The 20,174-nt window shown below is 58.4% G+C and overlaps 2 protein-coding genes across 12 annotated transcripts in view; one reads left to right on the top strand and one right to left on the bottom strand.

Moving 5' to 3' along the window:
• The window catches only part of DOCK6 (dedicator of cytokinesis 6), a 40,742-nt gene that overhangs the window by 9,759 nt on the left and 10,809 nt on the right, over window positions 1-20,174 (top strand). For 8 of the 11 annotated variants that reach the window (XM_045774522.2, XM_087867255.1, XM_087867256.1 and 5 more), the window contains exons 7-30: window positions 947-1,032; window positions 2,356-2,422; window positions 2,524-2,673; window positions 3,564-3,644; window positions 3,755-3,908; window positions 4,071-4,198; window positions 4,317-4,410; window positions 4,822-4,984; window positions 8,134-8,251; window positions 8,330-8,400; window positions 8,596-8,734; window positions 8,821-8,922; window positions 9,620-9,706; window positions 10,116-10,347; window positions 10,612-10,773; window positions 11,453-11,616; window positions 12,139-12,243; window positions 14,271-14,363; window positions 14,607-14,702; window positions 15,445-15,585; window positions 17,926-18,039; window positions 18,146-18,316; window positions 18,667-18,806; window positions 18,896-19,065. In XM_045774522.2, the coding sequence (XP_045630478.2) occupies window positions 947-1,032; window positions 2,356-2,422; window positions 2,524-2,673; window positions 3,564-3,644; window positions 3,755-3,908; window positions 4,071-4,198; window positions 4,317-4,410; window positions 4,822-4,984; window positions 8,134-8,251; window positions 8,330-8,400; window positions 8,596-8,734; window positions 8,821-8,922; window positions 9,620-9,706; window positions 10,116-10,347; window positions 10,612-10,773; window positions 11,453-11,616; window positions 12,139-12,243; window positions 14,271-14,363; window positions 14,607-14,702; window positions 15,445-15,585; window positions 17,926-18,039; window positions 18,146-18,316; window positions 18,667-18,806; window positions 18,896-19,065 (3,028 nt within the window). Of the gene's footprint in view, window positions 1-944; window positions 1,033-2,355; window positions 2,423-2,523; window positions 2,674-3,563; window positions 3,645-3,754; window positions 3,909-4,070; window positions 4,199-4,316; window positions 4,411-4,821; window positions 4,985-8,133; window positions 8,252-8,329; window positions 8,401-8,595; window positions 8,735-8,820; window positions 8,923-9,619; window positions 9,707-10,115; window positions 10,348-10,611; window positions 10,774-11,452; window positions 11,617-12,138; window positions 12,244-14,270; window positions 14,364-14,606; window positions 14,703-15,444; window positions 15,586-17,925; window positions 18,040-18,145; window positions 18,317-18,666; window positions 18,807-18,895; window positions 19,066-20,174 lie in introns of those variants that run through there. The other 3 variants (XM_045774523.2, XM_045774525.2, XM_045774528.2) reach the window with 3 other exon arrangements.
• Window positions 5,084-6,873, bottom strand: ANGPTL8 (angiopoietin like 8). Its single transcript, XM_045774532.2, has 4 exons — window positions 6,487-6,873; window positions 6,120-6,281; window positions 5,472-5,581; window positions 5,084-5,367 (listed from the first exon to the last, which is right to left on the bottom strand). Exons 1-4 carry the CDS (start codon window positions 6,781-6,783, stop codon window positions 5,340-5,342), a joined length of 597 nt encoding a protein of 198 aa, XP_045630488.2. The 5' UTR covers window positions 6,784-6,873; the 3' UTR covers window positions 5,084-5,339.

Genomic DNA, 20,174 nt, shown 5'->3' on the forward strand with positions numbered 1-20,174 from the left:
CAGCTTTTATTTTATATATAATCCTATATTTATCCACCCAGCATTTTTGGGGCACCTATTATATACTTCTGTATTCAACCAACATTAATTGTATGCCTATTGTATAATCCTTTATTTAATCAAACAACATTGAAGCAACTCATATGTCTTGAGTACTATGTTTACCCAACCAAGTTTTTTTTAATTAATGTCTATGCCCAAAACGGAGAGATCAAGAATCGTGTGCTCTACCAACTGAGCCAGCCAGGTGCCCCTCCCCAACCAACTTTTATTGGAAACCTAGTGTATACGCCTCTGTTTTCATTTAGCCATTTATTGAGTGCTTACTGTATACTCCTGTGTTTATTCAATCAGTACTTACTGGGGGCCTAGAATATATACCTCTGTATGTCCAGTCAGCATTAATCAAATGTTTTCTGTAGACATTTGTGTTTATCTGACTACCTCTTAATAGGTACCTACTGTATACCCCTGTATTTATTTGACCAACATGTATGGCAAGCCTTAGAGGTATAGCCATGAATGGGATAGACTCGGTCCCTGCCCTCAGAGTTCACAGTGTAGTGGGGGAGAGACCTTCCTACCGAGAAATCGCAACCCGGGCCGAGTGGTGCCACAGTGAGTTGCCCGATATTGGCCCTCACATGGCCCTCTGTGTCCCAGCCCCGTGGCCCTTCATAATAGGGCATGGTGAACACCTGGACGAGGAGCTTGCTCAGACCTCAGGGGTCAGGGAAGGCTTCCTGGAGGAATTGTCGACTAAGCTGCAACCTGAACGAGGAGGGGAGGAGGGGCTTCCAGGCAGGGGGAGTAGCGTACGCCAAAGCACAGAGACAAGGAGCTGTAAGAAACTTAAGCCAGGCTGGGGGTAGAGCTGGTCTCAAGCCACGCATTCCAAGCCCTTCTGAAAGGATGGGTCCCAGTTGCCCTCCCTGGCTCTTGGCAGGACGAGGCCGTGGAACGCTGCAGCCGCCCTGAGCCGCCCCGTGAACACTTTGGACAGAGGATCCTGGTCAAGTGTCTGTCGCTGAAGTGAGTGCGCTGACCCACCCCTCCCCTCGGGTGTGTGAGGCCCCACATAGGTTCCGGTGCGCGCGTACACTGGGCGCTTGCTGCCCAAGCCAGGCCTTGACCGTGTGCAGCCCTGAGACCCCTGAGGCTGTCTGTGCACTTTTAGTGGGAAGTAAGACTTCCTTTTCTTGTTCTTCAAAGCCACCAGGCCTTAAGCACCAACTCTGTGCCAGGCTCTGTTCTCAGCCCTTCATATGCATTACGCTGAAGCTTCACAACATTGTGAGATAGGTGCAGGTGGGGGGAAACCGAGGCACAGAGAAGGCAGTCATTGTGCCCGAGATCACGTGACTTGTGAGGCCAGAGTCTGGCACTCGCTCTGCTGGAACCCAGGCTGGAGGGGGCACTGGTGACCCTGGACCTGGCTTCCCGCTGACCGAGGCCCCCTCCACATCGGTCCCTGGGAGCAGCCAGAAGTGCGTGGGAATGGAGCTGAACAGGATGTGGCCTTGGACCTAAGCCCAGCCCTGCCCCTCCCCACCCTGAGTTCCTGCCTGGATGGGGGCAGGAAAGGGAGGCCCTGGTCTGGCCTGAGGCCCGGGTGGGCTGCCTGCCCCAAGCAGTAGGGTTGGAAACCAGCTCTATGAGTATCGAGTCATTCAACAAACACTCATTGAACACCTACTGTGTACAGGACGTGTAACCATGCATGACCACCCAGAGCTCTCTAGGTGGGGGGACATGGCATACGCAAAGGCTGGGAGATGTCTGGAGAGGGGAAAAATGAGGCCAAGAGGTGGGCAGGGCTGGCCCATGTAGGATTTTGTTCTCAGCACACTGGGGAACCTCAAATTGTAAGTTTTAAGATGCTTCCTTAGGACTCACATGATGAGCGGGGGCTGGCAGGGCAGAGTGAGACAGGGAGGTGCTTACAGGGACTGTTCAGGCGAGTGAAGATGGGACTCAGCCCAGGGCGGCAGAGGACACCCCAGAAAGGGCGACAGGGAGGCCCAGGAATTGCGAACTTCAACATGGGGGGCATTATTGTGCCAAAAGCTTCCTCTGTATCAACTGAACAAGGGCTGTAGTTTCAGGGAAGGGCTCTATGTGAATTACGGGGCGGGGGAGAGGGGAAGCTAAGTGCCTCAGTTTCCCCTTTTGCAAAATGGGACAGGCCTTTCCTGCAAGCCTTTAAGTAGCAATTCTTGGTGGCCTAATGGAAATTAGTCCCCACTGCCACCACCACAATGCACCAAGCCTGGCTGGGTCTTAAGAGGGCGTGGCATGTGTGGGTGGTGGGAGTGTTAGGGATAGCCTCTGCCAGAGAGTCCCTGTTCACTGTAGGTTTGAGATCGAAATTGAGCCCATCTTTGGCATCTTGGCCCTGTATGATGTGCGGGAGAAAAAGAAGGTAGGAGCCCCTTTCTTCCCTTTCCTACCCCAACCTTCCTCCTTGTTGCAGGGCAGTGGGCTTCCTGGAGGTGGTGGCCCAGCTGCCTTTCATGTCCCCAGATCTCAGAAAACTTCTACTTTGACCTGAACTCAGACTCCATGAAGGGGCTGCTGCGGGCTCATGGCACTCACCCCGCCATCTCCACCCTGGCCCGCTCCGCCATCTTCTCCGTGACCTACCCTTCGCCTGACATCTTCTTGGTCATTAAGGTGCCTGCTGGGGCTTGGTGAGGGGGTGATAATGGTAAACGCTAGAGGTGTGGTCCCTGCTTTCATGGAATAGGATGGACAGGACACCAAGAAGGGTGATCAGGTCTCTTGTGGGGGAAGCACAGGCAGTTGGGCAAACCCAGAGGAGGCTCCTGACCCAACTGGGGTGGGGAGAAATCACGGAGGGCTTCCATGGAGAGGTGAGAGCTAAGCCGAGACACATGAGTGGGTGGCCTGGGGAGAAACAGCGTCCTGGCACATGCAGATGGAATTTAGAATATTTTTTAAGTTGAGAATTTTTCAGTTTATTAGGGGAAGAAACACCTAGTTGGCACATTTGTGTGAGATTTTCTGTTTCTAGGAGTGGGCTCGAATTTCCTTCCCCGAGACGTTCAATTAGGTTACACTAATGACACTAACTGAGTGCCTACAGGGAGGCACTGCTCATGGTCAGTCAGACTCCATGGGGATTCCCACCTTTAACCTCACAGCAGCCTCAGGAGGTGGGGGTTGCCATGGTCCCCATTTTACAGATGGGGAAACTGAGGTACAGAATGGGTTAGGGACCTATTTAGGCTCCCACAGCCTCCAAGTGGTCAGGATTGGGATCGGGCCCTGCTTGGAGTGGCCTCTTTGTATACTAACAAAAATATAAACATAGAGAAAATCTGGAGACGTGGGTTTGGAGTGGGTTCAGAGGGTGGGGCAGGGGCACCCGGCCGGGCAAGCCAGCTACTAGTGCTCAATCTCAAGGACAGTGGGAGCCATGGGAGGTGTTGGAGCGAGAGCCCTAGCTGGATGGAATGTCTGAGGGCCCAGGAGGGGCGATTGGGAATGGGGTGGGAGGTTGGGGTCCGGGCAGTGCCTCACTGGCCCTGCCTGCCTCTCAGCTGGAGAAAGTATTGCAGCAGGGGGACATCAGCGAGTGCTGCGAGCCCTACATGGTGATGAAGGAGGTGGACGCGGCCAAGGTAAGCATGAGGAGGCCGAGCGGGGTGGTGAAGGGCAGATCCTGGATTCAGTAGGCCTGGGGCACTGATTTTGTGGGGTATGTGTGCGGGGGTGGCGGGTCTCCCCACAGAACAAAGAGAAGCTGGAGAAGCTGCGCCTGGCGGCCGAGCAGTTCTGTACCCGCCTGGGCCGCTACCGCATGCCCTTTGCCTGGACCGCAGTACATCTGGCCAACATCGTGAGCAGCGCGGGGCAGCCCGACCGCGATTCGGACTCCGAGGGAGGTGAGGAGGCGGGGCTGACAGGCCAGGGGCGGGGCTACTGGGGAGGGGAAGGCGCGCCCTCTGCTGGCCGGACTTGGTACAAGGTTGCGTCTCCGTGTCTCCCTGGCCCTCCCCGCCTCCTTTCATCTCTGCCCCCTCGGTCACCATCACTGCCTCCCCTAGAGCGCCGACCTGCTTGGACTGACCGCCGCCGGCGCGGGCCCCAGGATCGGACAAGTAGTGGGGACGACACCTGCAGCTTCTCTGGATTCCGCCCCGCCACGCTAACTGTCACCAACTTCTTTAAGCAGGTGTCGTGGACGTGGGGCTGGGGGAGGGTTTCCCAGGGACAACCCCTGTTACCCCGCTGTGGGTGCGTGGGCGCCCGGGCCCCCCGGGTCCCAGTTCACGTGGGCTTGTCCTGTGCAGGAGGCCGAGCGGCTCAGTGACGAGGACCTCTTCAAGTTCCTGGCTGACATGCGGCGCCCGTCCTCCCTTCTGCGGCGCCTGCGGCCCGTGACTGGTGCGTGGTCAGCCCGTAAATAAGAGCCGTCACTTCCATGCAGTCGCTCAGCAAACCCACACTGAGTACCTGCTGTGCCAGGCCCTGGGGACCCAATGGTGACCGTGATGTACAAATCCCTGATGTCAGGGGCTGGATCTTTAATGGGAGTCATAGCCAAGAAACATAATAAGACAGAGAGTGGGTCAAATGGGGGACATGATGGCAGTGGGGACATGGGTCCTGAGGGTGGAGCTGATCAAATGTGGGGGCAAAATGCAGCAATGGAGGGGGACCTCTGGCCTTGGCACCTGAAGGCCAGCCACTAGAGGGCATCATGGAAGAGCCAGAGCCCCAGCCCTGAAGCCCAAGAGGGTGGGGCCCGGGCTGGGAGGCTCCCAGGCAGGTACAAACGCGCTCCTCTCTCCGTAGCCCAGCTCAAGATCGACATTTCCCCGGCCCCTGAGAACCCACACTTCTGCCTCTCCCCGGAGCTGCTTCATGTGAAGCCCTACCCAGACCCCAGGGGCCGGCCCACCAAGGAGATCCTGGAGTTCCCTGCCCGTGAGGTCTATGCCCCCCACACCAGCTACAGGTACAGCCCCTGGGCCCAGCTGGGCACTTGAATGGGGGGTATTCATGTGTTATGCAAAGCAAGGCACTGCTTCTCCCAGACACACACAGACACCCAGAGTGAAATACCACTGCTCCGCTTTAATGGAGGGGTGTGTATGCATGGAGGGTCCCATGTCCTGCCTCCACCCCTCCTTGACCAGGCCATGTCCTCTGCCTGTGTCCCCGCCTGCTTCCGTCTCTCCTCCGTGGCCAGAAGCAGGCCCCAGCACTCTGGCCGAGCCCAGGGGGCAGGCAGCTCCTCTTCGTGCAGGGGCTGCGCGGGGCTTGGCAGCGTCCCTCAGTGTAGACTGGTCCTCAGGTGTCCCCAGGCAGGCTCAGGCTGGGAGCGCCGCTGTATGGAGTCTGGAAGGGAGATGAGGCTCAGCCAAGGAAAAGGGGCCCCCACCCGGGTGCCCGGCACACCTCTTCTCAGGCGGCCCTGCCCGTCCGACCCCCTCCAGTCTCACCTCTCCTGGATCTGTCGTAGCCGATGCTGCTGTGCTGCCATTTCCCGCCTCTGTTGCTGCACGTGGCCTGTGAGCACCCACACGATGTGGCTCTGCTTGTCAGCGTGGGCCTGTGGGGTCAGGACAGAAACCTCAGCTGGGGCCGACGCACCTCCCTTCCCCTGGCTCTGCCCAGGGCTGTCCACCCCCCAGCTGCATCTGTGTGACCTAACAAATCACTGCTGCTCTGTGGCCTCAACTTCCCCATCTGTTAAATGGGGATGACATAGGACTCGCTTCCTGGGAGGGTTGTAGGCATGATATGAATTATTAAGAGGCATGGTGGGTAGTTCCTGGGGTCTCAAGAAATACTACCAGTTACTCTCATGGTATACATTTGTTGAGTAACTTCCATATCTCCTGCCCTATGCTCAGTATGTTCTCTGTGTTGAGTCCCTGTCTCTGCTCTGAGACATGAATTGTTGCCCTTATTTGCAAATGGGGAAACTGAGGCAGGGGACGGGACAGGGGTTTTGCCCAGGGTCACATAGGTTAGGGGCCATGGCACTGGGAGGCTGATCTGGAGATGTCTCTGGGCCTCCAGGCTCAGAAGTGAGTTCTTCATGGGAAATCGGAGTCTCCGCTCCACCAGGGCTGGGAGCCTCTTACCTTTAAGGCCTCAAACTCTTGCTGGACATTGCCCAGCCAAGCGCCCCTCAGCTGGACTTCTAGCCGCTGCATGCTGTCCCGCAGTACCTGCTGTCCCTGGGCCACCTTCCCCAGCACCTGGGCTGTGGCCTCTGCTTGCAGTTTCAGAGCATCCTCCTCCATCTGATCAATGAATAGTGGATGTTAGGAGGACGACCAGCTTGTCTTTGCTTGCCTGGGATTGCTTAATTTAACACTGAAAGTCCTATATTCCAGGGAACCCCCCCCCCCCCGCCACAATCCTGGGCAAACCCAGACAGTTGGTTACCCTAGACAACTCTGCCACAAACTCCTACCCACCCTACAATGCCCCAACGGCAGTGCCCACCTGCATCTCCAAAAGGCTTGTGCGTAGCTCCTGGGCTGCATCCCGGCCCCGGCTGACCTCCTGCCCCAGAAGGCCCAGCACACGGCCATAGAGGCCCAGGCTGTGCCCAGCCTTTGTCAGCCGTGCCTCTGTGGCCCTGTACACGCCATTGAGGGCCTGACCCAGCTGCAGGGCCCCGTGGAAGAGGAGGGTCAGCTCCTCGTGTTGTGCCGGCTCCAGGCCCCCCGTGGGAGCTGCAGAGGCAGGCCGGGCCGCCGTGGCCAGGGCGCATAGTAGGCACAGTGCGAGCTTGGGCATGGCTGAGGCTCAGAGGGTGCGGCCACGGCGCCACTGCCGCCACCTTTTATGCCCCAGGTCCCCATTAACCCCCGGTCAATCGTTAACCGACCAGCTGGACGCCCTGGGTTGTGCAAGGGCCTGGCGGTGGCGCGACAGTTGCATCAGGTGAATGTCCGGTTAGTCCACGCTGAGATCACGCCGGCTGGGGCTTGGGGCCAGCTGTGGGCTGGGGGGGCACTGGTTGAGGACAGGCCCAGGCCCTGCTGGGGGAACCTGAAGCTCGGAGACTCAGTTTCCCCACCTGTGGAAGGGATGACAACAGTAACAGTAACCGTAGCAGTGAGGATAGTGAGCGTCTTAGCACTGATGGTTTGCCTGGCCGCGGTTCAGCGCCCTCACGGCGGCTGGTTTCCTCATGCCCTTCCCACGAGCCTGTGATGCTGGGGTCTGTGCTGGCCTGGTTTAAAGCTGGGGGAGGGGGGATACAAGGGGCAGAGACTCTCCCAAGACCGTGCAGCCTGACTCCAGGACCCCCGTGTGCCCCGGATCAGTGCTAGCTGCCATTTCTGCTCCTTGGATGACTGTGGGCAAGTGCCTCTGTCCCCCCGGCCCCCCTGTAAAATGGGAGGAACGTTCATCCCCCCTCTTTGGCTGCTTGGAGAAGTAAATGAGTTGTTTCATGCTGAGCGCTTAGAACAGAGCTGGGCCGGCAGTAGGTTCCACGTTAACGTTTGGTACAATCCTTGTTGCTCCCCTTGTTTCTCATTACTGGTATTGTTATGAAGGCTAAGCTGGGAGGCTCGATGCCCCCATTATACAGGTAGGGAAACTGAGGCCCAGAAGGAGGTCAGGGCTTGTGCAGAATTAGCCGTGGGAGAGAGAGGCAGAACTCTGACTTTAGCCCAGCCCTACTTCTGATTCTGGCCACAGTTTCTCCACCCAAGACACAGGACTCGTAACTTCAGTGGCTTTTCCTGGGGGAAGGGCAGTCAGGCCCCTGAGCTGAGGGATGGGCTGGTCAGCCCGGGTGGGGCTCGGGCCTGACTGTTGGCCTCCTGGGCCATGTTCTTGGAACCCCGACCCTGAGCACCGATCTGTCCCTGCTCGGCACCTCCTATGCCTCCTTAGTGCCCCCAAAGTCCCTCTGTGTCCCCACCCTCTGCTGTACTGTTCCCCCATCTATGCTCTGAGGGCGCATACCTGTCCCCCACTCTCTGCCAGTGACATCTCCTGCCTGGTGCCCGTAATTGCCCCGTATGCTGCCCTCAGTGCCCCAGCTGCATGACCGTCATCCCCCCGTGTCCCAGGCCTGGCTTATGCCAGGAGCCCAGCCCCTCCTGTCCCTCTGATGCCCCCCTGCCCCCGCAGGAACCTGCTGTACGTGTACCCACACTGCCTTAACTTCAGTAGCCGCCAGGGCTCCGTGCGCAACCTCACCGTGCGAGTACAGTACATGGCGGGCGAGGACCCCAGCCAGGCCCTGCCGGTCAGTGGCTGTGCCAGGGTGGGGGGAGGGTGGCGGGGGGGGGTCCCCGGTGGGCCCCTCACGCGCGGCCTCCCCCAGGTCATCTTTGGCAAGTCCAGCTGCAGTGAGTTCACCCGAGAGGCCTTCACCCCCGTGGTCTACCACAGCAAGTACGCGGGCTGGTGGGCCAGGCAGTGGCCGGGACACCGTGGGGCAGCCGGAGGGGAGGAGGCTGTGGCCAGGAGAGCCGGCGGGGGAGCCTGAGGCGGAGAGCAGACCGTGGGGCCAGGCAGCACCGGGGGCCGACTTGCAAGAGGGGGTGGGGAGGGCCAGGGGTCCCCGTCCCCAGCAAACCCCCCTGCCAGGTCCCCAGAGTTCTACGAGGAGTTCAAGCTGCGTCTTCCAGCCTGTGTGACCGAGAACCACCACCTGCTGTTTACCTTCTACCACGTCAGCTGCCAGCCCCGGCCGGGCACAGCGCTGGAGACTCCTGTGGGCTTCACTGTGAGCCCCCCACCAGCCCTCATCCCCACCCCCGGCCCTGCTGACCCTGCGTCTGGCCCCAGACCTGACCCCCAGCCTCTCCCCAGTGGATCCCACTGCTGCAGCATGGCTGCCTGAGGACCGGCCCCTTCTGCCTCCCTGTGTCCGTGGACCAGCTCCCACCCAGCTACTCTGTGCTCACACCAGACGTATGTGTCCTGGCCCCCTGCCTCCCCTCCCGATGCCTTGTCCCCCAGTAACCCGCCTCGTGCTCCCCAGTCGGTGCCGTGCCTTCCTTTCCATCAATACCCCTGGGAGCTTTGTTGCCCTCTGTTAGGGCCTCCGGGGCCCCTGGCTGCTCCGTCCCCCTCCTTACTGTCTTTGTGTGTCCTACTGTCCCCACGTGTCCCTCCCTGTCCCCCACTAGCCTGGCCTCATTACCGCCCCCCGCCCCTGTACTCACTGTTCCCCACTGCCTTTCTGCTCCGGTTCCCCATTCGCAGCCCTGCCTGCCTCCCTGACCACAATCCCCCCAGTAGTTCTTCCAGGGCACATCACCCCTATTAATGCTGTCACCCTCCCACTTACCCCTGAGCTGTCATTAATGCCCTGGGGGCCTCAAGTACTCCCATCATGCTCTTTCCCGATTCATTCCCTTCAGTAATGTCTACCCCAGGCCTCCATTGTCTGTTTCTCCGTTTGTACCCCAGGCTTCCAGCCTGCCCAGGGGATCTCCATAGTACTCCCTCCTATCTGCACCCCCCTGGGTTGGCACCTGGCTCTTCCCCGCCCCCCCCCCAGGGCTGTGCTGTACCCACGGTGTTGCAATGGCTGGGGCTGGGGCTGGTGGCGCGATCGGCCCAGGAGGGGGGGGGCCAGTGCCCACCTGGTGGGTCCCTCCTGCAGGTGGCGCTGCCGGGCATGCGCTGGGTGGACGGCCACAAGGGCGTGTTCAGCGTGGAGCTCACTGCCGTGTCCTCTGTGCACCCGCAGGTAGGGGGTGGGGGGAACCCAGGAGTCCGGCCCTGGGGTTGAGCAACAGTTCCCGCTGACCAGGGAGGCTGGCCTCAGGCCACGGACGTGACTTTGATCAGCGAGGCCCAACTCCCAGGGAAGCTGCTGACTCAGGCGGGGGCGGCCATGCCAGTGGCCATCCCGGCTGGGGCTTTGGGCCTTTGCATGGTCTCTCCTCCCCGAGTGCGTCCCTCGCCACTTCTGTGGTCACTCCCCCTCCCCCTCTCTCCTCCCTCCAGCTCCTAGCTCTTCCTTTTCCTCATTTATAATCAGTTCGTTGGTCCCCAGCCTTGGTTTTCTGCCCACTGAGCACCTCCACCAACCCTCCGGGGCCTTCCCAGCCATGGACCCCTGGCCCCCCCGCTCACCCCAGCTCCCCCCACCCCAGGACCCTCACCTGGACAAGTTTTTCACTCTGGTGCATGTCCTGGAGGAGGGGGCCTTCCCATTCCGCCTCAAGGACACTGTGCTGAGCGAGAGCACCGTGGAGCAGGAGCTGCGGGCCAGCCTAGCAGCCCTGCGCCTCGCCAGCCCCGAGCCCCTTGTCGCCTTCTCCCACCACGTGCTGGACAAGCTCGTCCGTCTAGTCGTGCGGCCTCCGATCATTGGCGGCCAGATCGGTAAGCGAGCATAGCCTCAGACCTCAGTTTCCCTATCTGGAAAGGGCCCCTCAGTCCCCTGGTCCTAGGTGCCCTATAGCCCCCTTATCTTTCTGGCCTCCGTTTTCCTTTCTGAAAAATGGCTCCCAGCCCCCTGGGCCCAGAGCAGGTGCACTGTGACCTTTGATTGGCCCCACGACCCCTTGGAAAAGTGGGAGATAGGAGGTTCCTTGGGGAGGTAGAAGGCCCTGGGTTTTGGCACTTGACCTCTGCTCTGCCTGGCAGTGAACTTAGGTCGTGGGGCCTTTGAAGCAATGGCCCATGTGGTCAGCCTTGTCCACCGGAGTCTAGAGGCTGCCCAGGATGCCCGTGGTCACTGCCCGCTGCTGGCTGCCTATGTCCAGTATGCCTTCCGACTGCCTGGCACTGAGCCCAGCCTCCCAAGTGGTAAGTGTTGGTGGGAGGGCCCTGGGGGACAGGGCGTATCTGGGAGGAGAGCATCCCAGTCAGAGGGAACAGCATGTGCAAAGGCCTGGAGGCCGTACAGATCTTGCTGGTTTGGGCAGCTTGCGAGAGAGAGAGTTTTTGTTCACTCCTCCCCTCACCCCCAGACTGGTGGTCTTTGTTGCTTGACTGGTGGGTCATTCAGCCAGTCAACAAGCATCTGCCATAGATGGAAGCAGAGACACAGCTGGGCTGCCCAAGTTCGAATCCGAGCTTTGCCTCCTACAAACTCTGTGACCCTGGGCAAGTGACTTCACCTCTCTGGGTTTGTTTTCCATTTGTAAAACAAGGATAATAATGGTCATCCCTTTATGGGGGTGCTGGTGATAGTAAGTGAGATAGTAATCCATACAGCAGGCTTGGTACAGTGAACGCTCAATACAGTTGGATTTTTTCTGTTTGGTAAGTAATTAATACTCACTGCTAACCCCTCTGGGCACTTACTATGAGCCAGGCACCGTTCTTGGGGTTTGTCTGTCTCCCCCAGATTGCTGGGAGGCAGCAGCCGTTAGCATGCCCATCTTACAGGCGAGAAGCCTGGAGGCTCAGAGACAGAAAGTGACTTTACCAAGGACAGCTGCCGGGAAGGGGCAGGGGGCTGACCGTCTTGCTCCATCCTCAGGGGCCCCTCCAGTGGCGGTGCAGCCTGCCACGCTGGCCCGTGGCCCTGGCCGCCCTGCCAGCCTCTACCTGGCCCGCTCTAAGAGCATTAGCAGCAGCAACCCCGACCTGGCCGTGGCCCCGGGCTCTGTGGACGACGAGGTCTCCCGCATCCTGGCCAGCAAGGTAGGGCGAGGGTAGGCCCTGGGGTCTCTAGCCTCAGTGGCCACGGCTGCCAGGTGGGCGGGTGAAGGATCTTAGGGTTGACAGAGGGCAGGACACGCCAGACAGCAGCATGGACGGAAGCTTGACTCTGGGCAGCAGGGCTGGTCTGTGGCTGTCACAGCTCGGGAGCTGGGACTCAGACTTTGCCCTGGGCTCCGCACTCCAAGGCCGACCCAAGGATGGGCGGCTGGAGGTTGGCCTGGTTGAAAGCAGCAGTGTGTTCGTAGCGGAACAGGTGCATATACTCACAGACCCCATGCATGTGGGTGCACAGGGCACATACATACGTGCCCTCCATGCACGGACGCCCACAGGAGCAGATGCGCGTGGACCCCACACACGTATGTGCACGTGCATTTGCCAGGATTGCGCGTGGATGCCCAGGGTGCGTGTATGGCCCCGGGCAGCGCTCACGTTTGGTGTTCCGTGCCCTTCTCCCCGCCTTCTGCCCATGGATTCTACCACTTCCCCGTGTGTCTCCAGGGTATCGACCGCTCACACTCCTGGGTGAATTCTGCCTATGCTCCAGGAGGCAGCAAGGCTGTGCTGCGACGGGCACCCCCTTATTGTGGGGCCGAGCCCAGACAGGTGCCCTCCTTACCTGCCCCTGCACGCGTGTGATCCCATCTTGGCATGAGCTCCTCCCACCTTCCTGGCTGTGGCCCACTAACCTAGGGGGGCTGCCTGAAGGAGGCAGCAGGCCCCTCCTGCCTTTGTTTAGGGGCTGTGAAGTCCGTGTTGTGGGCATCACTGTCATCTTAACCAGCCTTTTGCTGCCATACAGACTACAGCCTCAGGCAGAGACAGGAGGGACAGGGTGGTATGCAAATAGCATGCAAAGGATATGCAAATCCAGCCACTATAACCTCACTGCCTCGCATGGCCTGTTTCTCTCCCTTTAATCCACTCTGTTCAGGAGACTCATCTGTCCCCTTGACATAGCAATCCGAAGGATGCCAAAGGGCCGGAACTAACCCTCTGGGCTCTCCCTCCCCTCCTGTTTCAGGCAGACAGACTTCTGTGGGCAGCTCCCTTTACTCTGCCCCTTCCCAGGGATCTGGTGTTCTTTGTCTTCAGACAGACCTGGGTCCGAGTTCCCGAGTTCTCCCTCTGCTGTGGGCTCGCCCTGCGCCCGAGGCTCTGAATTTTCAGATGTGGTCAAGACTCAAAGTGTTTAGTGCAGCGGTCCCAAACCTGGGGACACATTAGGGCATCACAGGCAGGATTTTCTTGGGATAGATCTCAGTCCAGCCTGGCCGCTGAGCCGCCAGGTCGTCTGGGAGATAGGCACCAATCATACAAACACACGAGTGTGTAAGTGCAGGGTGTGAAAATGCCTGAAAAGAAACGAACAGCCTCCTCTGGGTGGTCTGGGGGCCTCTCCAGGGAGATGACATTTCTGTTGGGACCTGAGGGGTGAGACAGAGCCACCCAGGGAAGGGTGGCTGTTCCAGGTGGAGGGAAAGGCACATGCAAAGGTTGGGGACCGAGCTCAGAGCCCCTGAGGCACTGAAAGGAGGTCACCGGGGTGGTTTCCCTGCGCACTTGGCCCCAGACCTTGTTCCAGCTCCGTGCCTACCACGCAGGCAGCCTGCACTGAAGGCGGGCCGGGGGACTGTTAGCAGCAAGGGACCTTTTGGACAGTCTTCTGAGATTGCTGGAAATCTGGGTTCATGGGCCCTGCCAGCCCCCCAGCATCTTTAAGAGGGTCTCCCCAATGCCCTCATTCTCTGAGGTGTCAGCTGGGCCTCGAAGAGCACCTAGAAGGGGATGAGGTGGTGGGAGGGTGGGCATTCCATGCCGGAGGAGACCCTAAGGCTGGCCTTCACCATAGCTGGTCCGTCTGGTGTGTGCTGAGGAGCCAAGGCGCTGCTGGGGCTGTGGGAACCAGGGTCCCTCAAGTGCTGGGGCCTGGGCAGGTTCCAGGAGTCAGGCCAGCTCCGTCTTCGGGTCTCCTCTCCTTGCCAGGGAGCTCACCTCCCAACCAGCAAAGGAGGAGGGGAGAGGGGAGTGGGGGTCGCCATCCCCATTTCACAAATGGGGAGCACTGAGGCAAGCAAGGCTGGAACAGGGCCAGGCCTGGAGCCCGGGGCTCTCTGCTGCTCCTGCTGCATCTCGCTGGCATCTCCACTCACCTCTGTCCTCTTTCCCTCTTCTTTCTCTCTCCTCGCTTGGACCCCATGTCTCTACTCCGCTCCCCTGTCTGCGCTCCCTCCTCTACCTCGTTGCCCTTCTCCTCCACCCGCCCCGGCCTCACGGACTCTCTCCTGCTCTCTGACCTCACCCTCGATCTTCACCGCGTCCACCCCATCACTCCACCGCCTTTGTCTGTGCCTCCACCCTCGCCAATGGGCTCCTGTCCCTGTTCCCACCTCCTCTGTCCACCCTGCTGGGCATCCCCTTCTCTCTTTGTCATGCTTCTCATCCCCTCCCATCACCCCCCCCCCCCCACTTTCTCCTTGCCGTCTCCTCCCTCTCATTCGTGCCCCTGCGGTCTGTCTACACGGATACATCTGTGTCCCGTCCATGCCGACCATCTCCTCCCCGCCCATACCGCCGGCACCCTCACTAACCCCCCCTCGCCATCCCATCCTCTTCACCCCATCCCATCATAGGCCATCGACCGCAGCTCTAGCCGAACTTCTTCCTACCTCGAGGGCTCCTCCTTGGCCCCACCAGCCACCCAGCCGAGACCCACTGTGCAGAAGGTAGTGGGAGGCAGGGGGTGGGCGACTCCGTGTTGGCCCCGGAGCTCCCGTCTCCCCCGAAGCCCAGCAGGGTCTGGAGGGCCCAGGGAAAGGGTGTGCCGACTCCTTCCGCTCCCTCTCCTGCATGGTCTCCGGCTGCACTAACCCCGAGCCATCCCGCTGTATCCAAGCCCCGCTATGCCCTCCAGACGAGGGCACGGGGCAGGCTCCTCCGCTCTCTCTGACCCTTGCCCCTGCCCCCAGCTGCTGCACGAGGAGCTGGCTCTGCAGTGGGTGGTCAGCGGCAGCACCGTGCGAGAGGCCGTCCTGCAGCATGCCTGGTTCTTCTTCCAGCTCATGGTGAGACACCCTCCTCCCCACCCGAGAGCGAGAGACGCCCCGGGGAGATCCCCTCCTTGGAAGAGAAGCCCCTGAGATTACACCTAAGACCTCTGAGAAATGATCCCAAGAGACCCCCTATGTTGAGAGAGAAGAGACACCGAAGGGGATCTCTCCCTGAACAGAGGCCCCCTGAAACTTACCCGAAACCCCCTCCATGGAGAGATGACCCCCCTACCTTCCCTAGGAAATTGTAGAGACCACTGAGAGTCCCCCCTAACCAGTGAGGAGACCCCTCCCTCTCAAGAGATATCACCAGAGAGAGAGGGAATCCCTGGGATCAGACTCGAGACCTCTGCCCCAAACTCTTCAAGCGGTGCCGTGAGCCACCACTGCTAGATGCAAACCCTCTGCCCCGATCTGGTGGGCCATCAAACCCCAGTCAGGGCTCCCTCAAATCCCACTCCTTGAGCCCTACCTGTTGTCCTACCCACATACTTAGCCCCTGGAGACCTACTTCAGCTCCGCCCAGGCTCCCTCAGCCTCCCCACCCCTGCATCCTGCCTAGGACCCACTTGGGCTCCACCCACTGCTGGCTCAAGCCCTGTGTTAAGAGTCGGGGCACCCAGGACCCCTTATGCCCACCTCTAGCCACTGTGCCTTGCTACTAAGCACCACTCACAACCCCTCGGGCCCTGCCCCCTTCTGGTGAGCCCCCCTATTCAGTCCCTCAAGCCCTGCTCCACTCTCATCCCACCCCCAGGTGAAAAGCATGGCGCTGCACCTGCTTCTGGGCCAGCGGCTGGACACACCCCGCAAGCTTCGCTTCCCTGGGCGTTTCCTGGATGACATCGCGGCCCTCGTGGGCTCTGTGGGCCTGGAAGTCATCACCCGGGTATACAAGGTGTGCGGGAATGGGCCTCAATGGGAAGGGTCTGAGAGAGAACATAGAGCCAGCCAGGCAGGGGTACCATGAACCCCCATGCCAGATCGGTCTGTTCACTCAGCATCTCTTTCTTGAGCGCTGACTGTGTGCACAGTGCTTTGCCGGATGGTAGACACAGCAGTGAACAAAACAGACCCAAGTCCATGTTTTCATGGAGCCGACTTTTCGAGACTTGAAGGAGGGGAAAGAGCACTCTGTGCCATGGCTGGGGGAAGGGCCTTCCAGGCAGTGGGCACAGCAAGTGCAAAGACCCTGAGGTAGGACCATGCCTGGGTTGTTAGAGGAGCAGTTAGGAGGTGAGTGCGGCTGGAGTGGAGTGAGCAAAGGTGGGGATGGGAGTTGATGAGGATGGGGCCGTGGACAGAGCAGATCCATTGGCACTTAACACAGTGCCAAATACAGTAAGTGCTCAATAAATGGGCATTGATGTTCTGAGACGTGGATCATTGATTGTCCAGGTCCTGGATCACTAATTTCCAGTGTTCACAAGAGCCAGGTAGGCAATAATAATAATGATAATAGTAATAATATTGAGCATTTATTGAGTACTTACTGTGTATCTTAAACACATTAGATGGATCACATCATTAAAGTCTCCCAACCACCTCCATGAAGTTGTCTCCGTTTTACTGATGGAGAAATGGAGGCAGAGAATGATCAGGTAACAACCTGACACCACACAACTGAGAAAGGGCAGAATGGGGAATGGGGATTTGAACCCAAGCCACCAGCTCCAGAGCCCACACCCTCACCACCTGGGAAGATTGGGGCTTAGGGTGGACAAGAGGGCATGTACCCACTGGCTGTGGCCAGAATGCCTGATTCTTCAGAAGAAATGGAACTTCTGGATTTGATAGGAACTTTCCAGATTTTTGAAATGCCAGCCCAACCCAAGTCAGCCCTTGTGCAATCTCCCATGACCTCTGGGCTGGGCTCAAAGTTCTCGACCTTGTTCCACTGGAGCCTCCCCAAGGGCTGGTATTCCTAGGGGCTGAGCCAGACTGTGAGGAAACCACCCTGAGAATGGGCCGCAGGGAGGAATGACGCCCCCGAGAAGCAGCATCGTCACAGCTGCTAGTGGGGCATCAGTGATTGACCAGAGTGGTTTCCTTGCTTCACTCGACATTATTGAGCACTGACTACCAGGCTCAGTGTACTAGAAAGACCCAGTCTCTGCTTCCCTCTGGACTCCGAGCTAAGGCAGGTTTTATATTTTGTTTCTTTGGGTTGCAGGGAACTGAGGGCCACCGAGGCTAACCGCTCTGTGGCTCATGGTAGGTAGCATGAGGGCAGAACAAGCATCATCTAGGCCTCAGAAGCCACAGCAGCCGTCCTGCTGTTCCTCACGGTTGCCAGGCACATCCTGCCCCAGGGCCTTTGCACTTGCTGGTCTCTCTGCTCAGGATGCCTTTCTTGTCTTGGCTGTTTCCCATCTTTTGGGCTTCTCTCAGAACAGCACCCCGTTCAGTTTTCTTCAAAATACATGGAACTATCTCCAATCCTTTTATTTATTGCTGCCTTCCCCCCACACAAGACCGTGAGTTGGATAAGTCACAGGGACCATGTCTGTGCCTTCACAGGGCGTGGCACATAGTAGATGCTCAGTATCGTCTTGTTAAATGATTGCTGAGAGCGTTTCAGTTAGGGCAGAGTTTAATTTGCTTGAACATCATCACAAGTGGTTTAAATGTGACCAGAGATTATTTCTGAGCATAGGTGGGTTGCAGGGGGTTCCACGGTGTGGGCCTGGCCTCATGGTTCACCATGGTTCCAGCCACATGAGGCGTAGCAGGTGGTGGGAACAGGAAGACCTGTCGCCTCTGTATAAGTGACCTTATCATTTCTTCCCAAACCCCATTGGCCAGGACGTGGTCACGTGGTTACTATCAGCCACAAGGGAAGCTGGGAAATGTAGTCTTTACCTAGCTCTGACCTGTGAAGAAGGGTTTCAATACTCTGAGCGAGAGAGGACTTGGGGGAGGTCAGCAGCCCGTTTCTGCCATCCATATTGTATTATTCAAATCTAATGAAAGGAAAGAAAACAATGTTCTGAACAGAATCCTGAGGAGTGTTGATATATAACCGTGGGAGAGGGGAGGGACAGAGGGAGGAGGACAACCAGGAAGGCCAGGTGTATCTGGAGCCCAGAAATAAGGGTGTGTCAAGAAGCCCCAAGGCTTTGGGACAATGACACGGCTCCTGGAGGTCACTGGTGGCCTTTGTGGGAGCCAGGCCCAGTGTGGAGGCTGAGGCTCAAGGGGACACGTGGGCGTGGGCTGATAGGCCCTTTGCCCCCAGGATGCAGAGTTGGCCGAGCGCCTGAACGCCAGCCTGGCCTTCTTCCTCAGCGATCTGCTGTCCCTGGTGGACCGCGGCTTCATCTTCAGCCTGGTCCGGGCCCACTACAAGCAGGTAGGGATGGGCATGCTGGGAACGGCACCCTTGCAGTGACTGACGGGGTGGTGGGTGTGATGGGCAGAGGAACATGAAGGTCGCCCGCTGACCCTCTCCCCCACAGGTGGCCACGCGGCTGCAGTCGGCCCCCAACCCAGCGTTGCTGCTGACCCTACGCATGGACTTCACCCGCATCCTGTGCAGCCACGAGCACTACGTGACCCTCAACCTCCCCTGCTGCCCCCTGTCGCCCCCGGCCTCGCCCTCGCCCTCTGTGTCCTCCACCACCTCCCAGGTGGGCGGGCCTCACTTCTGGCTCCTCCTCTTGACCTAGGACCCCTGGCCTTCAGCCCCCCTTCTGTGGGTCTCTCATTTGTCCATTTCAGAGTGGGCCACTGCCCGGGTAGTCTGACCCTTCACCTCTGACCCCTCACTCTTGGCAATTTCTTAGGGAGGGGAACCAGCTTCTTATTTCTCACCCCTAAATCCTAATTCCTGCCTGGGGTTCGATTTGCTGTTTCTCTGACTTCTGACTTTTGACTCCAGGCCCTGTCACCTCACATATGGGTTAATGCCAGTCTCTCCCCTCTGACCCTTGACCCCGGGCCTCCCGCTATCCCTGCTTTTTCCTCCTACCCTCTGCAGAGCTCCACCTTCTCCAGCCAGGCCCCAGACCCCAAGGTAACCAGCATGTTCGAGCTGAGTGGGCCGTTCCGACAGCAGCACTTCCTGGCCGGGCTCCTGCTGACAGAATTAGCGCTGGCCCTGGAGCCCGAGGCCGAGGGGTGAGCACAGGCCCGCTCTGGTCCCCGGGCTGGCAGAAAGGTCCAAGAGCCACATCTGCTCCATCCTGAGCTCCTTGCTCCCCGCACAGGGCATCCCTGCTGCACAAGAAGGCCATCAGCGCTGTGCACAGCCTGCTCTGTGGGCACGACGCGGACCCCCGCTACGCCGAGGCTGCTGTGAAGGCCCGTGTGGCTGAACTGTACCTGCCGCTGCTGTCACTTTCACGGGACACGCTGCCACGCCTGCATGATTTTGCTGGTCAGTGGGCCAGGGCAGGACAGGGCTACACGATCCAGGGGCTTCACTGATCACACCGGCTCAGGTCGGGAAAGGCGGGGAGCAGGGTTAGGAATAAAAGCATGGGCGGTAGGGTCAGAGGAAGAGGTTCCAATGTGCTGCTGTGGGGCCCCAGGCCAGCCCTTAACCTCTCTGAGCCTAAAGATTTCTCACCTGTTACATGGGGACAGTGGTCGCATCCACTACTTCCTAGGGTTATTTGAAAATTTGGGGAGCAGTGTACTGAGGCACTGTCACCCCCTGATAGGTGAGGAGGGGCAGGTGGGGAACATCGGTGTGAGGGGATGGTCAGAGCCCCATGTTCATTCCATCACTGCTATTTAACATTCATTGGCACCTGGGGGACAAGGGACAGGGGACAGTTGGAAGCATAGACTTAGGCTTTCTGGGTGGATCCCCTTTGTCATTTGGGGAAAATTCTCAGTCTTTACCTCTTGCATTTTTTTTTTTTCTGCCTCATTTTCTCGCTTCTCTCCTTCTGGGACTCCAATTACACGTATGTTAGACCTTTCGATCACGTCTCACGTGCCTGCTGTGCTGTTCTGTTTTCTGTTACATTTTCAGTTGGGAAACGTTCCGTGTTTGAGTGTGTTTGAGCTCACTGCTTCGGTCTTCTCTGGCTGCGTCCAGTCTTCTGTTAACCCCATTCATGAGTTCCGAATTTCAAATGTTATGTTTTTCGGCCATAAAATGTTCGCTTGATTTTTGCGCACGTTTTTGTAGATCCCAATTCTCTACTGAAATTGGCCATCTTTTTATCCACGTTTGTCCATCTTTTCTCCCCTTGTATTAACATCCTTGTCCGCTAACTCCAACATTTGGTCGTCTGTGTGCCTGCTTCTGTTGTCTGTTTTTCTTCCTCATCAATTATATTTTCCTGCCTCTTCCTACATCTTATAATTTGCTACCGTATTTTGGATGTTGTACGTAAACGAATCATCGGGACTGAGGCAATGTCATCTTTTCCCAGTGACAGCTCTTCTTTTCCCTCCCTTATGCAGATAGGAAAATGGGCTAGTCACCTCAGTCTGGTCAGGAACTGAGCTAGGTTAAGCTGGGCTGGAGCTCTA

This window comes from Ursus americanus, chromosome 14 (genome assembly GCF_024610735.1).
Source record: "Ursus americanus isolate L20-20 chromosome 14, mUrsAme1.1.p, whole genome shotgun sequence".
Lineage (NCBI taxonomy): Eukaryota > Metazoa > Chordata > Mammalia > Carnivora > Ursidae > Ursus > Ursus americanus.

What these genes read in the sequence shown, in the direction of transcription:
- ANGPTL8 (XM_045774532.2), bottom strand. Translation starts at nt 6,783, where the DNA reads ATGCCCAAGCTCGCACTGTGCCTACTATGCGCCCTGGCCACGGCGGCC. An exon ending in AAGAGTTTGAGGCCTTAAAG is followed by an intron (nt 5,582 to 6,119) that starts GTAAGAGGCTCC and finishes CTGACCCCACAG; the next exon opens with GCCCACGCTGACAAGCAGAG. An exon ending in CTACGACAGATCCAGGAGAG is followed by an intron (nt 5,368 to 5,471) that starts GTGAGACTGGAG and finishes TCTCCCTTCCAG; the next exon opens with ACTCCATACAGCGGCGCTCC.